Source organism: Fopius arisanus, unplaced genomic scaffold (assembly GCF_000806365.1).
Source record: "Fopius arisanus strain USDA-PBARC FA_bdor unplaced genomic scaffold, ASM80636v1 scaffold00005, whole genome shotgun sequence".
In the NCBI taxonomy this organism is placed as follows: domain Eukaryota; kingdom Metazoa; phylum Arthropoda; class Insecta; order Hymenoptera; family Braconidae; genus Fopius; species Fopius arisanus.
Genome location: NW_011887744.1, coordinates 408,581 through 421,997, shown reverse-complemented (window position 1 = coordinate 421,997; position 13,417 = coordinate 408,581). Strand labels below are relative to the sequence as shown.

The 13,417-nt window shown below is 37.7% G+C and overlaps 2 protein-coding genes across 5 annotated transcripts; one reads left to right on the top strand and one right to left on the bottom strand.

Annotated features, from left to right (window-relative positions):
- The first annotated feature begins 521 nt into the window (after positions 1–521).
- Cdc42 (Cell division cycle 42) lies at positions 522–3,765 on the top strand. 3 transcript variants are annotated; one of them, XM_011315659.1, is made up of 5 exons: positions 522–629; positions 1,221–1,435; positions 2,059–2,168; positions 2,258–2,455; positions 2,800–3,765. In XM_011315659.1, the coding sequence occupies exons 2-5, from the start codon at positions 1,258–1,260 to the stop codon at positions 2,887–2,889; spliced, it is 576 nt and encodes a 191-aa protein (XP_011313961.1). In that variant the 5' UTR covers positions 522–629; positions 1,221–1,257; the 3' UTR covers positions 2,890–3,765. The 3 variants fall into 3 exon arrangements, with proteins under 3 accessions (XP_011313961.1, XP_011313962.1, XP_011313960.1); XM_011315660.1 differs by having other exon boundaries at positions 588–788; XM_011315658.1 differs by having other exon boundaries at positions 588–831.
- Positions 3,280–11,885, bottom strand: LOC105273303 (uncharacterized). Of its 2 annotated transcripts, none has more exons than XM_011315661.1 (3): positions 10,548–11,885; positions 8,967–9,077; positions 3,280–8,880 (listed from the first exon to the last, which is right to left on the bottom strand). In XM_011315661.1, exons 1-3 carry the CDS (start codon positions 11,200–11,202, stop codon positions 6,278–6,280), a joined length of 3,369 nt encoding a protein of 1,122 aa, XP_011313963.1. In that variant the 5' UTR covers positions 11,203–11,885; the 3' UTR covers positions 3,280–6,277. The 2 variants fall into 2 exon arrangements, with proteins under 2 accessions (XP_011313963.1, XP_011313964.1); XM_011315662.1 differs by having other exon boundaries at positions 10,593–11,885.
- Between the last annotated feature and the right edge of the window lie 1,532 nt (positions 11,886–13,417).

The following is a 13,417-nucleotide window of genomic DNA, read 5'->3' as shown; positions in this document are numbered from 1 at the left end:
CCTGGGCAGGTTTTTTCCCTCAGATGAGGTTTTTCCCTCCCTTCAAGCAAATGCGGTACAGGGGGTTGGGGGGGTGGGAAGGGAACCAACTAACCGTAAAGACCCGAAAGGGTATACGAGAGAAAATAAAAAATAAGAGGAATCAATTTATTTATTGTTATTGCCTGATTTTTGGAGACCGGGTAATGCTTCTATAGTTTATTCTATTTTTGAAACTTTGAGGTCATGTAGATACCACACATCCCATAAGCCAAGGCCATATTTTACATTTGTTCCTGCTATTTTACATTATCATTTTTTAAATGGTCCCACCAGTGCCGAACAGCTGCAGAGTGGGGATGGCATGGTGATGAGGGGAAGGTGATAGTGACCGTCGCGCTGTCTCATGCCGCCTGAGAGAACTTGTTCCCTGTTTTTGGCTTGACAATACCTGCTTGTATCATACCTTACGTACGAGTCATGATCATACAGACATCTGAATGATCATCAACTGCACTAACTTCTCATGAGGATGCTCATTTACAAATAACGATAGAATAAACTAGAAGACTTGTCTCGTATCCCTATCAACAATAATTGAAACTTTTTGTGACAGCATAGTGTGGTGTTGTCGACGCCCAGTTATTCTCGTGAGTTGCATTGGCATTCTTTTGTTAACAAATCAATTATTATAACTTCCACATACGTTAACAATCAGAGTGATATGTATTCTGATTCAACTATTGTGAATTTATCCTCGATACAATTAGCCTTGATGCCCACTGAATGAACACTCAGAGTTGTGAAGCGTAAGAAAAAAATCAGTCGCCCATTAAATTTAAATACAATCAGGTAAAAGTTTTCTCTCTCTCTCTGTCGAATGTCAGGATAAAATGGCTTCGTCGAAAAAATTATTATGATCTTGGGCATATTGATAATGGGAATTGTTAATTGGGATATTAATGGACACCTAGGTCTTGGTTATTCCTTAATGATGCGATGGTCAGGTTGGGTCACTCATAAACTTTGGGAATTCGGCTTACCATTTGTTAAATCAATTAACATTTTTACCAACAATTCACTTTTGGCGACTTATTGTTGTTTGTTATAAATTTTCAAGTTTTAGTACTTGCAACTCAATTTCTGATCACATATGTTATTGATTGTTTGGTATTGATTGGGCTCGATGGCTGGATCTTTTTTGGATATTGTTCTAATTATTGTTAATTGTCATTTGACAGATACCTTATCACGTTAGGCATTTTTTAATACGAGAGAATGCAAACGATAAAGTGCGTGGTGGTTGGGGATGGTGCTGTGGGTAAAACATGTCTACTCATCTCTTATACAACTAATAAGTTTCCATCGGAGTATGTACCCACTGTTTTCGATAATTATGCTGTCACTGTTATGATCGGGGGTGAACCGTATACATTAGGACTCTTCGACACAGCTGGTAAGATTTTTAATAATTCATTACATCGTCTTATCTCCTGAAAACAATTAACCCTCCTGTACAAGATCATCCCATACGTCTCGGGTTCGGCGTACATACATTTTTAATCGTAAATTATCATGAATGAAAATCACGTGAAGCATTGGCTATTAATAAATGAATACATGTGAGGAACGATTGTGAGGGAAAATTTATAAAGCTCTTCGTGAGACTGATAAATAAATATGAAGAAATAAAAAATAAAACTGGGATACACATAATTCTTGTTGATTTTTAGTGATGGAATGAGAATGAGCGAAACTCTCATTGAAGTAATAAATTGAAGGGGTGAGATAAGTGCGTTGAGAGCCACTGCTCTAACCTTTTCGGACGAATTCATTCGAAGCAATATGTTTTAATCGGGATATGATTCAATGAAAAGGAAATCGAATTTTTCAATGACAAATTGAAATTAATTAATTTATTGAATTAATGAGATGATCACAGATACGAAAAAATCTTGATTGAAAATATTTGTAAGGTGATCTGGAATTTCGTAATCAATTTCTTATCTCCGTCTCGCCATTCCCAAATTATTTTGGTAAATCACTCGATGCTCGTTACTTTAATTATTTTATTAACAGGTCAGGAAGATTATGACAGGCTCAGACCTCTGAGTTATCCACAAACAGACGTATTTCTCGTCTGTTTCTCCGTCGTCTCACCTTCATCGTTTGAAAACGTGAAAGAAAAGGTTCGAATGAAAACATCAAAACATTCCACTAATTTTTATTTGGTTTATTGAGAGAGTATGAAGGTCAATGTTTATTTTGTTCTCCGCAGTGGGTGCCAGAAATAACTCATCATTGTCAAAAAACTCCATTTTTACTCGTTGGGACGCAAATTGATTTGCGAGATGACGCCGCAACGATTGAAAAATTAGCGAAAAATAAACAGAAGCCAATAACTGGAGAGCAGGGGGAGAAGCTTGCTAGAGAACTTAAAGCTGTCAAATATGTAGAATGCAGTGCTTTAACACAGGTGAGAAATTAAAAAAAAAATTCACAAGTCACTTTATATAATTTCTTTGTCCCTACGTAAATTTTCTCTTGACATATATTTTTGGGAAGTGTAATTGGTGCTCTGTGATATCATGGGGTATTATAAAAATTCTCAAGAATATATTAAAGAGATCACGGAAAGAAGAAGATGGAAAGGAACGCTTATTAATTCATCAGACAATATTTAAAAAATTTTTGGTACAATTTTTCATTTGCGATTATACAAATTGCAACCTAATCTACAAAAATGCTACATTGTAAGTTTACTAAAATGTAAATGAGAAAATTTCAATGTTTTTTTGGTTTCCCTTCGTTTGATTACAGAAAGGGTTGAAAAATGTATTCGACGAGGCAATATTGGCAGCACTGGAGCCCCCAGAAGTCGTCAGAAGAAGGAAATGCGTCGTCTTGTAGAGGGTTTTCTAGACACCTGTTGAACTCCGATAATTATTCTAAAAAATTGCATTAAAAAACAATTGGTTTGTGTATACCCGCCCAAAACACAGTAAGTCTCAACGATGCATTGCAAATTACGAATTGACTAAGTAATTGGAGAAAACGATCGTACGGTGGAAAAAGAAGAAATAATCTACACGAAGATTGCGATGCGTCTTATCATGATGGAGGCAAAAAATTAATTCAAGCAATTTTTTATAAGCAGTGGCAATTTTTTTAAAGCTTCCGATAAAAACTTCAATTAAATTTTTTTCCACATTTGAATCGTGAGTATGAATTTTCACAAAAGGTGAAGAATTTTCTTCATCGTCTCTCGTCTGTGTGAGGAATTTTTAGGAATCATGTGTATTTGAGAGATTGTGCCATATCCACCTCAACATGCACGTGTCGGTTGAAAAAAAAATTAATTCCAATATTTCTTTTTTGTTCCTGAAACGAGATAAATTTATAATTTTTTTATGATTATTTGTGGAGGTGTCGAAAATTGAAAAAAAAAACAAAAATCCCTTCCCTCATCTCTCGTAGCACTTGTCACCGTCTATTCAATCCTCAAGTTTATATCATTCGAAAATCATGTTCGACCGTTTAATGGGTAGTTAACAATTATATTGCGGTGAAAAGGCAATGCAAACCTTTGGGGCGATAATTAAAATCACAAAAAAGTCGGAAGTTCCTCCAAAAATTAAAAAACTGAAAGGATTCAGTTGTTTTTGCATTTCACGGAATAACAAAATTGACGTGGAAAATTTTTACGTACGGTATACCGTATTCACACTCAAACACGCTATGAATTATTATTGAAATAATTTCAACGATTTGCATAAAACGAAGGAATGCATAAAAATAATGCAGAAAAAAGCGTTGAATGAAGAGCGAAATGGTTTTAAAAACAAAAAAAAATATTATACCTGAAGTTGGTTTTCCAATCACTTCGAAATATTTAATAAATGAATAAGGCATTTTTAATCATAAGTTGCTAATGTGAATTTTCTAATAAATCGGTCATTAAAAAATACAAAATGCATTCTGTCTCTTTGCAAGGCTTTATTGTTCTCACCCTTTTCTGATTCAGAAAAGACAATATTATATCCTCGGAACTTGAATTCTTGTGATGAACATGTGGACAGGGCCCCTCATTCAGTTTTCAACAAAAATTTCTCTAATTTGTTTAACGCACGCGACTATAACGGGAGTCTATTGTAATATTAACTCAATCAAAACAATTAAAGATACTTAATTTATTGCGAAATTAAAGAATAACCATTTTCTATACAGGAATAAATTATAAAATCAATTAAAATTAACTCAGTCGATTGTGAACCAAAGGGTCCACCGTGGTCCTATTTTTATCGAAATCCTGTCTCGTTTTGGATTACTAAACGGTCGCGTATTGTAATACGATGTCGACACCTAATTTCTTAATGATTATCTTATTCAATATTCTATACAATAACCTGAATCCAAATAGGCCGATAGAGGACTAATATACGGTTCGAGGATCAGGGACAAATACCCTCATCGATTTTCGCTTGGTAAAATACCTCAGGTATGACTTGGTTTTTTATCAGGCTAATATGTGAATAACGGTTGGAATTTTTGCGTTATTTAACGCTTGATAAATCCTCAACCCCGGGAAAAATAGAAAAACAAAAAAATTGTTTCGTCATCCCGGATTCAGGGGCTGATCTACGATCTTTGGGGGAGAAAAGTGATTTATAAATTTTACCTACGACCCGCTTGAACATCACGGACAATAAACATTTTCTATTACATTTCCCAAGAGCGGTATTAAAACTGTACGAACATCTTGATACATGTTTATATGTTTCGGAGATTCAAATTACCCTATAGTTTGTGCTAAATTGGGTTTAGTCATTAGATAAATCTGACAATGCTTCATCCAAATTTTGGCAACGTTCTTTTAATAATTAAATCACCAAATAGCCAAGCTCCAAATGAACTTCAATTTTGCCACAAAACAAAATGCACAACTTTACAATTAATCGTGTATTTTATATACGAGATATTCCATGTCAAATCAATCAGTCGTCAATTAATGATTAATAAATTTCTTGTTAAATTTCGATTTTACGCATGATTCCCGAATTTTGTGAAAATTATTGCACTTTTTGATCTGTTTATAAAAAAATTTCTGTAAAAGAAAATCTCACGACTCGCTTGACTAGAACGAAAATTGCGTAACGACTGATTGTTTTGTCATGCAATTATTTATACACAGAATAAGATAATTTATTGCTATATATTCCATTATCGAAAATTAATTTCTTATTACTCTGTTGTCCATTCGATAATTAAAACAATATAAAACACTTTCCTGATGCAATAACGAAATATCATGGAAAGATAAATTTAAATTTATTCTAAAACTCCTTGCAGATTTCGAATGTCAAACGCAATCCTCAGGCTAATTCTTGTTCAATCTAAATAAATAACAATTACCAAATAAAACAGGCGTACCGAATTTAAAATCACAAAAATGCATATAAATTCAACAATTTACTATTGACGGAATTGGTATAATTAAAAATAATCAAATGTTAACGTATTTGTAAAACAACCGAAAGCGAGGAATTTGTTGCATTTATTTGATGAAGAGCTTAGTCCATACAACAATATACCGCGCATTTTCAAATGCCTCCCAATAATTCAAAGCTTCCAGCCCCCAAAAAGTACACGGACTCAGTACTTGACGTGTTCAATTGAATATACTGATTATTATCTTCGCCTGGAGCAATGGAAGGACAACTATAACACTTTTATCAATTATATTTATACTTATTCACACTTGACGTATTACGGTATGATCTTTGTAATATATTTTTCTATATAATCCCTTATAATAATCGCTTATTTTTATAAACGACCTCGCATACACGATAAATAATCTTTTCTTACTGGCACAGGTTTACGTTAAAAATATTGTTCACCTGAGGGTAAATAACCCAACGGAAGAAAGGTGTTTTTTGGTTTCACTTGTTAACCACAAGAACGAATACATTAAAATGAATACGAAAAAATAAATAGTGATTTGGTTGAATGTGGAAAGTGGAAGTTTTCTGGCACTCGTACCACATGTGTTTTGGTGAAATGAAAATAAAACAAAAACACAAACAGAATAAAATTAATCTACAATTCACATCGACTCTAGTCCTCCGATTAAAAGAACTCTCAACCCACATTTCTATATGATCTCATATGGTATCAAACAGGAAACGTATCCATGAATAACTAGATCCTCTCAAAAACACTAAAAGGCTAGCGATAGCTATATGGCCCTTACGAAATCCACTCACTGCCCATTCATCGATAAATCCTCATAAAATCATTAAACATTCATAGCATAATAGAGTGAATTTTGAGTATTTGGTGGAGGCACATTATTAGGTTGTCCTGTCAAACTATCCACAAGATTACCACTGACATTTGTCCCTAAATCATTAGCTCCAGCACTAGCAGCCCCTTCTGGTACACCTCTCTCAGCAGTGCAAATTCTCTGACCCTGGATTTTAGTGGGCGACGAGAGAACCGATGATGTCGATGATGAAGACGACGCATTACCCACATGTGTGTTGAACCCAGTGATAATAATACTAGTGTTCATCGGTGTCATGGAAACAGTTTGTGTCTGTACATCAGATGCTGGTTTACCAATATGTCCTGAATACGCGTAGCCATCACCCCAGGAAGGTGTCATCACAGTATATCCAGGAACCGATTGCACGTCATACGTTGCATATTGGGATATGTGCTGATGATGCAGTTGCACTGTCTGCATACTAATACCTGGTGCCCTATTTCTCAAGTCGTCAGGTAGATTCGAATGGAGATTGTGACTAGGTTGAGGATGAAGTGGTGGGATTCCAGAGACTGGAGTCTGGCTATAAAATCGTGGAGGCTGTTGTCCCAGCTGGGGTACAGGCTGGGCAAATTGCTCTGGATCCGAACGATTTCTGTGAAATGGATATCGCTCAATGTGATTTGCATAATTAGCCGACGAATGGGGTGGTAGAATTCTTTGGATGTTTTGGTATGTTGGATCAGTTATTCCATTGTATGGAACAAAGTACATCGTTTTATAACACTTGTTCTCCACTGGAATAACATTGCAAGGATAACTCGTGATGGACACTGGTCTTCTATTGTCACCAGGCACAGCACCTTCAACACCACTTCGATGATCGTGGTAGTGCTCCTTTTTCTGATTGTACCGGCAGTGGACTACCCTTGGAATTGTTCTGGGTAATGTATTATCTAAATAAGAACTGCAATCAATTTTTCCCTGCACTGATACTGCAGTCTCAGCAATAGTCTGGTAAATGTCATCGATTTGTCGTTGCATTGTGTTAATGCGTTTTATGGTACTGTCTCGGTCCTCCGTTGATTCCTCGGACGCGGTAAAAACCGTCGATTTTTCGGGATTTTGACGGTCATGGTGGGGCCAGGGGGCGACGAGTAGTTGAGATTTATTATTCAGAGATACTGGAACAGCCCGAGAGCGCAATTGCCTGACTATTTCACTGGTAGATTGGAACTGAGGCTTAATCCCACGCACAGCGGGTCTCGTGTTGAATCCATAATCATTTAGTTCGTCGTCCTCATCATCTATTGCTCCATTGTTGTCCCCATTCTTGGAATTCTCCGGGTGATCTTCGGTGTCGTATTTACGTTTCAGTCTCTCCGTACGTGTTTTGTCTTGCTCGACAAAGGCCAGGAGTTCATCGGCCGTTGCGTCCGAATCTGGACCTGATCCCGTTGGTGTACCTCTGGTAACATCTGGAGGTGCTGCATTCTTTTTTGAATTTCTCTCATCCCCTTTTAAAGCTGCTTCGATATCCTCCAGGCTGTAAGACGAATCTGAGTTGTACCCAATCGAATCCCTTTTAACCTTCGATGATATCTGATAATAATCGTCTCTATTATCCATTCCTGTTGATGCAACACAGGATAGTGGAGCCAATGACGACAGAAATTGTTTTCTAGAGTCTGTATTAATCTTTGATAGATTTGTCTTATTGAAATCGTTCATGGCTGTGGCCTTGTCACCGATTCCCAGGTCCGGCATTGTATCATTTTTCTTCTGGCCAAATAACTCTGTAATTTTTCGATAAGCTGACTGATGATGATGATGATAATGGGCAAGTGGTGGAGATTGATCTGGACAATTGTTCATGGAGCGCTCCACCCGCTCCTCCCTGGAGGGTGATGTTCGATTGTACTCTGGACTATTCTGATATCCAGATGTTTGGGACTCAGATGCACTGTCAGTTGTGTTATCGTTGTCCTGATCGACGCATGTCAGCTGGCGAATTCGTTCCTCGAGACTCAAATCTTTGTTTTTCAAGTTCTTCTTCTTCGATGTTATGTCGTACTTGCAGATGAGACTTCTGCGTAATGCATTTCGCTCGATTGTACGTCGCAGACTTGGTGAATCGCTCTCGGAGGATTCACTCCTCGAGCTTGTGATCTTTGAGCGTTTCACAGAATTGAATAGCCGAAGGCTCTCGGTGGTTATTAGGAATTTTTGTGCCTCGGAGCTGTCGCTGTCAGTTCCTTCCTCTCCGGATAGGCATACGGATTTGGCAGGAACTGGTGGAGGCGAGATAAATCGGGGATCTGGGAACAGTTGGCGTACAGCGGAATTTGGTTTCAGGCTGTTGGTTACGAGGGATACGTTTCCCATTTTAAATGTGAGGGAATGGTCTGTTGGATTTGGAGTGTCCTTGGTGATTTCGTGGGGTTTTGTCGGAGTGTCTTCCTCTTTGGTTTCTTGGCTCGATCTTGATAGACCTTGAGATTCAAAAAATCCAGTTGTCTCGGGTTGATCGATCGAAGGACACCGGGAGTCCTCTTCGCTTATTTCACGGACTATTCGGCGCTCTGTTACGGTTGTCATTGTTATCGTCTCCACGAGGTAGTGCTGGTGAAGATCTGCAAGGAATGGCATGCAAAATTTGGGAAATTAAGGATTTAGTTGAACGGAGAGACTTTCAAATGAAAATTATTAATCTAAATACCTGAGGCTGTTTGTAATGCTTCATCGCTAGTCGGTACAACATCATTTTCTACGGTTTTTACTTGTGGCTGGCTTTCTTCTCCCGGTGGTACAGGATTCTGTACTTCACCATCTGGAGCAAAAAAAAAATCTTAATGTGTTTAGTGAGAACCAACCATTTGGCGTCGCTTTTTCTGACTTTTTCCCGATAGATAGGTGGATTTTTATGTGAGAGTATATCTATCCCTCAATGGGAATGCCTCGCTGAATGGAGCAACCATTCAATGGCCTACTTTCACCGCGCATGGGTTGAACCAGTTTGAAATTTTGTTCGACTATTAATTAACCCGAAAAACCTAATTTTCAATCTATATTTATAAAATCATTAAAAATTTGCAGCGCTTTCCCGATTTTTTCAAGTTGTACGGTCTAGATTTCGAAATCACCTGCAATGAGAAAAACCATTATTGCTGCGAGGTAAATGTTACTTGAACAACTAAAACCTCTCACTTGATTTTTTTGTCTCAAGCCAATTTGTTGGCGGAGGGAATTATTTCTCGCGGTGGGAATTACAAGGTCTTGGTGGAGTTTTTCGAATAGGGGAATTGGTGTTTCAAACGTCGTCCTAGTGGGGGGATTTTATTATAATATTTGGTTATCTGTGTTGTCAAATATGTGCACGGCGATGACGATGTGAAACACCAGCCGGATGACCTGCACCGTAGCGTGACTCCGGTCTTCTCTATGTTTCCGGCTGCCCGCACCCTTCTAGACCGGAATTCAGTGGTTAGACCATCCCTATCTCCTTCTCACAATTTTTCAAAAAATTACTTCCAAGCTGTAACGCCAGGAATCGAGGAAAAAAAAGTAACAAGAACCAACTACTCACAATGCACGTCAATTTTGAAAATTGCATCGCTATTTTGTCTTTGAAAAATCATGCGAAAAGGAGAAAGCTGAGAAAATAATTAACCCTGAAATTCCAGAATCATCTTATGATCCTATTGTTTTCAATGAGACACTCATGAACTCGACATGCAACGACCGTGACCATGAATTCCCACGATCCCCTCCAGCTCGAATTTACCTCTAATTTTTTTCATATCATGTCTTGAATATTCTCAACCTGGAATAATATCTCTGCTTTGTGCAAAAAATAAAATCCCTTCCGTCTTCGTCGTAATGGCAAACGATCTGTCCGTGGAATCAATTTTTATAATGATCTATTCAAGCTCCAGGGGAAGTCTTTTTCCATTAAATCCTTTTTCTGTGATATATACGTCATGTGAGAAGAAAAAAACGTATATCCTGTTGGCGTTGGGCAATTCGTTACGGAGAGAAATACTGTGCAGAAATTACGAAACGCAATTGTCTCGCCGATTACGAGAGCAACTCGGAGAATTCAAGTGACAATATATGATTCCTCATAAAAATTTCAGATAACGAATTATTAATTAATGCAATTATTTTGATGAATACTTTACATTCTTGAAATTCTTCAGTTTACTAATTACTGTGATAGGAAAAAAGTAATTTAGATATTTTAAAAAATTCCTATGAATTAATGGAGTACTGTAATAACAGTTTAATTTAATAAATTCACCTGGCGTGTTCTCCTGATAGAAATTGCATTCCCCGCAGACATTACCTGGACACAATCGCTCATCCTCGAACACTTCACACTGGGTTTCATCATCACAAACGTCCTTGTACCCCTCAGGTGGACTAAGTGTTTCCTGTTGCTGATGTTGAGAATAACTAGAATTCTTATCACTACACTCCCTCACATCGGGTTCTTCAGAGGACTCAGCCTCTTCATCATAATCATCCACTTCGTCCTCATACTCCTCTTCCTCATCCTCGTCGTCAAACCGCGACTCCTTGGTATCGATAATTTTACCAGTACCAATATCATCGCCGATATCAATTTTTCCATGACTGTCAATACCGTAACAAGAATCGATTCCACTTGCTATGTGCCTAGACAATTCAGCTCTGCACTCCTTGCAATTACCAACTCTTATCATTTCCGTCTCCTGACAACAACAATCACACTCCTCCTCATAGTCAGCGCAGCACTCCTCCTTGATGAGAATTATGTAATCAGCAGCAAAAAATTCATTTAATTTTTCATTAATCACAACGCGATTCTTGTGCGTGCGCTGCTTTCCCTGTCCAGGTTTTTTCAGGAGAGACTTTAGCGTCCGGGTGCCCGGTGCTTCACTGTGCTCCAACTCCTTCATTATGACATCAATCATTAAACTCTGCTGATCAAATTAATGACAATGAGGATGTGAAACGATGCCACTGCATTTCAACGAAATCCATCATGTCTCTCCACCAAAAACCTTCAAACTCCTCCACCTGATCTAGCATCCTTTCACCATCTAATTTGACATTTCTCGTTATCCTTCAGTAATCAATAAGAGAAATGACGGGTCGAGGTTTCACACTCAATGGGATATATTTTTTTTCTGTCAGACGAGTCCTGTGGGTCTGACACTTGTCACTGATTCACTTGTCACTTGAAAATCACAGAGTGCTTGATCAGTCGAAATTACACTGTGCTCGTACTTCGGAATTTAATCGACTGGCAGTGGCAGTCGAGTCAACACTGACTGTCAGTTCTGTCAGTCCTGTCAGTTCACTCGATCTCTCGCTGTGAAAATGTGTGTGTCATATTTTCCCCACTCCTTTGGCTGATATTTAATATAACTTCCAGTTGGTGAAATTCTCCCTCTACCAATGCACCTTCACTGTCCGCTATCGCTGTAACACTGGCATCGAACGTTTTCAACTCCATTCGGGGATGTTCGGCAACACTCGAGGAATGGTATTATCCCTAAGGTTTCTTTCCTGTTAAAGGAGTACTGGCTTCATTATTGATCCGTGTGTGTTATTGATATGTTTTCATCACTCAAATTGATGTTGCTTGATTATTCGGTGGCGGTTTTAGAGGGGCTATCAAATTACTGGGGACTTTCAGCATTCACCTGTCTTCTACCTAGTGCATATGCCAGTTTCTGTCTATTTGTATATAGACAATGTAGACCGACGGAGGCAGTCGGTTAAGAGGTCGGCTCTGATGATTATTCCAAAACTGGGCAGACGGCAGCACTTGTGTAATTTATGCTGTTAACTGGAATTCTTTGGAAGTATTCCAAAAATTTCAAACAGTCATCATCTGGCGTCCAGGAACTCTGAATCTGGAGACTCCTGTGGATCCGGAGAATTTCAGGTTTTGGGGAACTCTCGGGGCAGGGAATTTCACCAAGAGTGCGTACTGTTCTGGGTATTTCACTTTAATTATTTAATATCCATTAATATTTCTGTACTGTTATCTCTTTTTATCAGGTTCAGGTATGAGGGTTGCAGTCCCCAGGAAGATGAAATGGGATATTCTCCTCCGATTGCATCAAGAATGAGAGGAATCACTTGATACTCTATGTTTTCCTGATCATCGATTTTTTTTTATGAATATTCTTGAAGGGAATCATTATCATTACATTTGGAGTAATTTTTATTCATTTTCATAGTAGAAATGGAAATGAATAAAAATCGGGACTCAACGGCGGAAAAGTTCCTCAACGCAGGATTTCATAGATCAATAGAAGCCGCGCAAATTACTCTCATCTGACCGTTTCGCTTTTCCTCGGGTTTCATCCAATTTCCACATCCGAAAATGAACTCAAAATTAATCGAGTCCATGAAACCATTTCGATAACTCAATCTCAACTTATAATTCCCTGGAATTCACATAATTTAAACAACCATAATTTTTAATGAGGGAATAATTATTTCTCCATGATATTAGATTTGATTGATGGACATTTTTCATATTAAAAACAGTATCAAAATAAAATTGAATCATCGCACCTGTCCCGCGTAAAAAAATATTTATCTCTTATCAGTACCATCGAATTTTATTTCAAGCGAAAAGAATGTCTGAGTAAAAATTGATGGAGCACAGAATATTTTGGGATTGTTGGAAATGTAGAGCCCCTGCTCCTGTCTCCGCTCTGGTATTTCACTAGTGCATGGTCGCCCCACTTCCTGCACATCGGTAACATATCTCTTGTATTGACGAGATAATATATTTTTGATTTCACCAGTGAATGAAGACTGTGTGACTTATTCATTCCCTCCTCGTATTCCATAACCCAGTGGGAATGTAGCTAATCCCATCCACCTGGAAATCGCATTCTGATTGGCTCCCTCCCCCTTTTTCATATTCATATGTATCTTTATATATATATATTTCATATATATATAGACTTTATACTTTTATAAAGTGAATGCTTTAACGACTTATTGCCGATATTTTTTCGATTTTCTTTGTAAATTTCTGGAGAACTGTAAAATTGTTTATTTATGTGCGTTAATTTGATTGTGCGTCTCACAAAAATTATTAAAAAACAAAATATTACATTGAATTCCATTTCTGACTCATTGGTAAAATAAAATACAACCACA

Bases quoted from the DNA above. Each gene is read 5' to 3' on its own strand.
- Cdc42 (XM_011315659.1), top strand. From the start codon at position 1,258: ATGCAAACGATAAAGTGCGTGGTGGTTGGGGATGGTGCTGTGGGTAAA. The intron at 2,169-2,257 runs GTTCGAATGAAA...TGTTCTCCGCAG, and splicing joins TTGAAAACGTGAAAGAAAAG to TGGGTGCCAGAAATAACTCA. The intron at 2,456-2,799 runs GTGAGAAATTAA...GTTTGATTACAG, and splicing joins AATGCAGTGCTTTAACACAG to AAAGGGTTGAAAAATGTATT.
- LOC105273303 (XM_011315661.1), bottom strand. From the start codon at position 11,202: ATGATTGATGTCATAATGAAGGAGTTGGAGCACAGTGAAGCACCGGGC. The intron at 9,078-10,547 runs GTGAATTTATTA...TTTTTGCTCCAG, and splicing joins CTATCAGGAGAACACGCCAG to ATGGTGAAGTACAGAATCCT. The intron at 8,881-8,966 runs GTATTTAGATTA...CATTCCTTGCAG, and splicing joins AGCATTACAAACAGCCTCAG to ATCTTCACCAGCACTACCTC.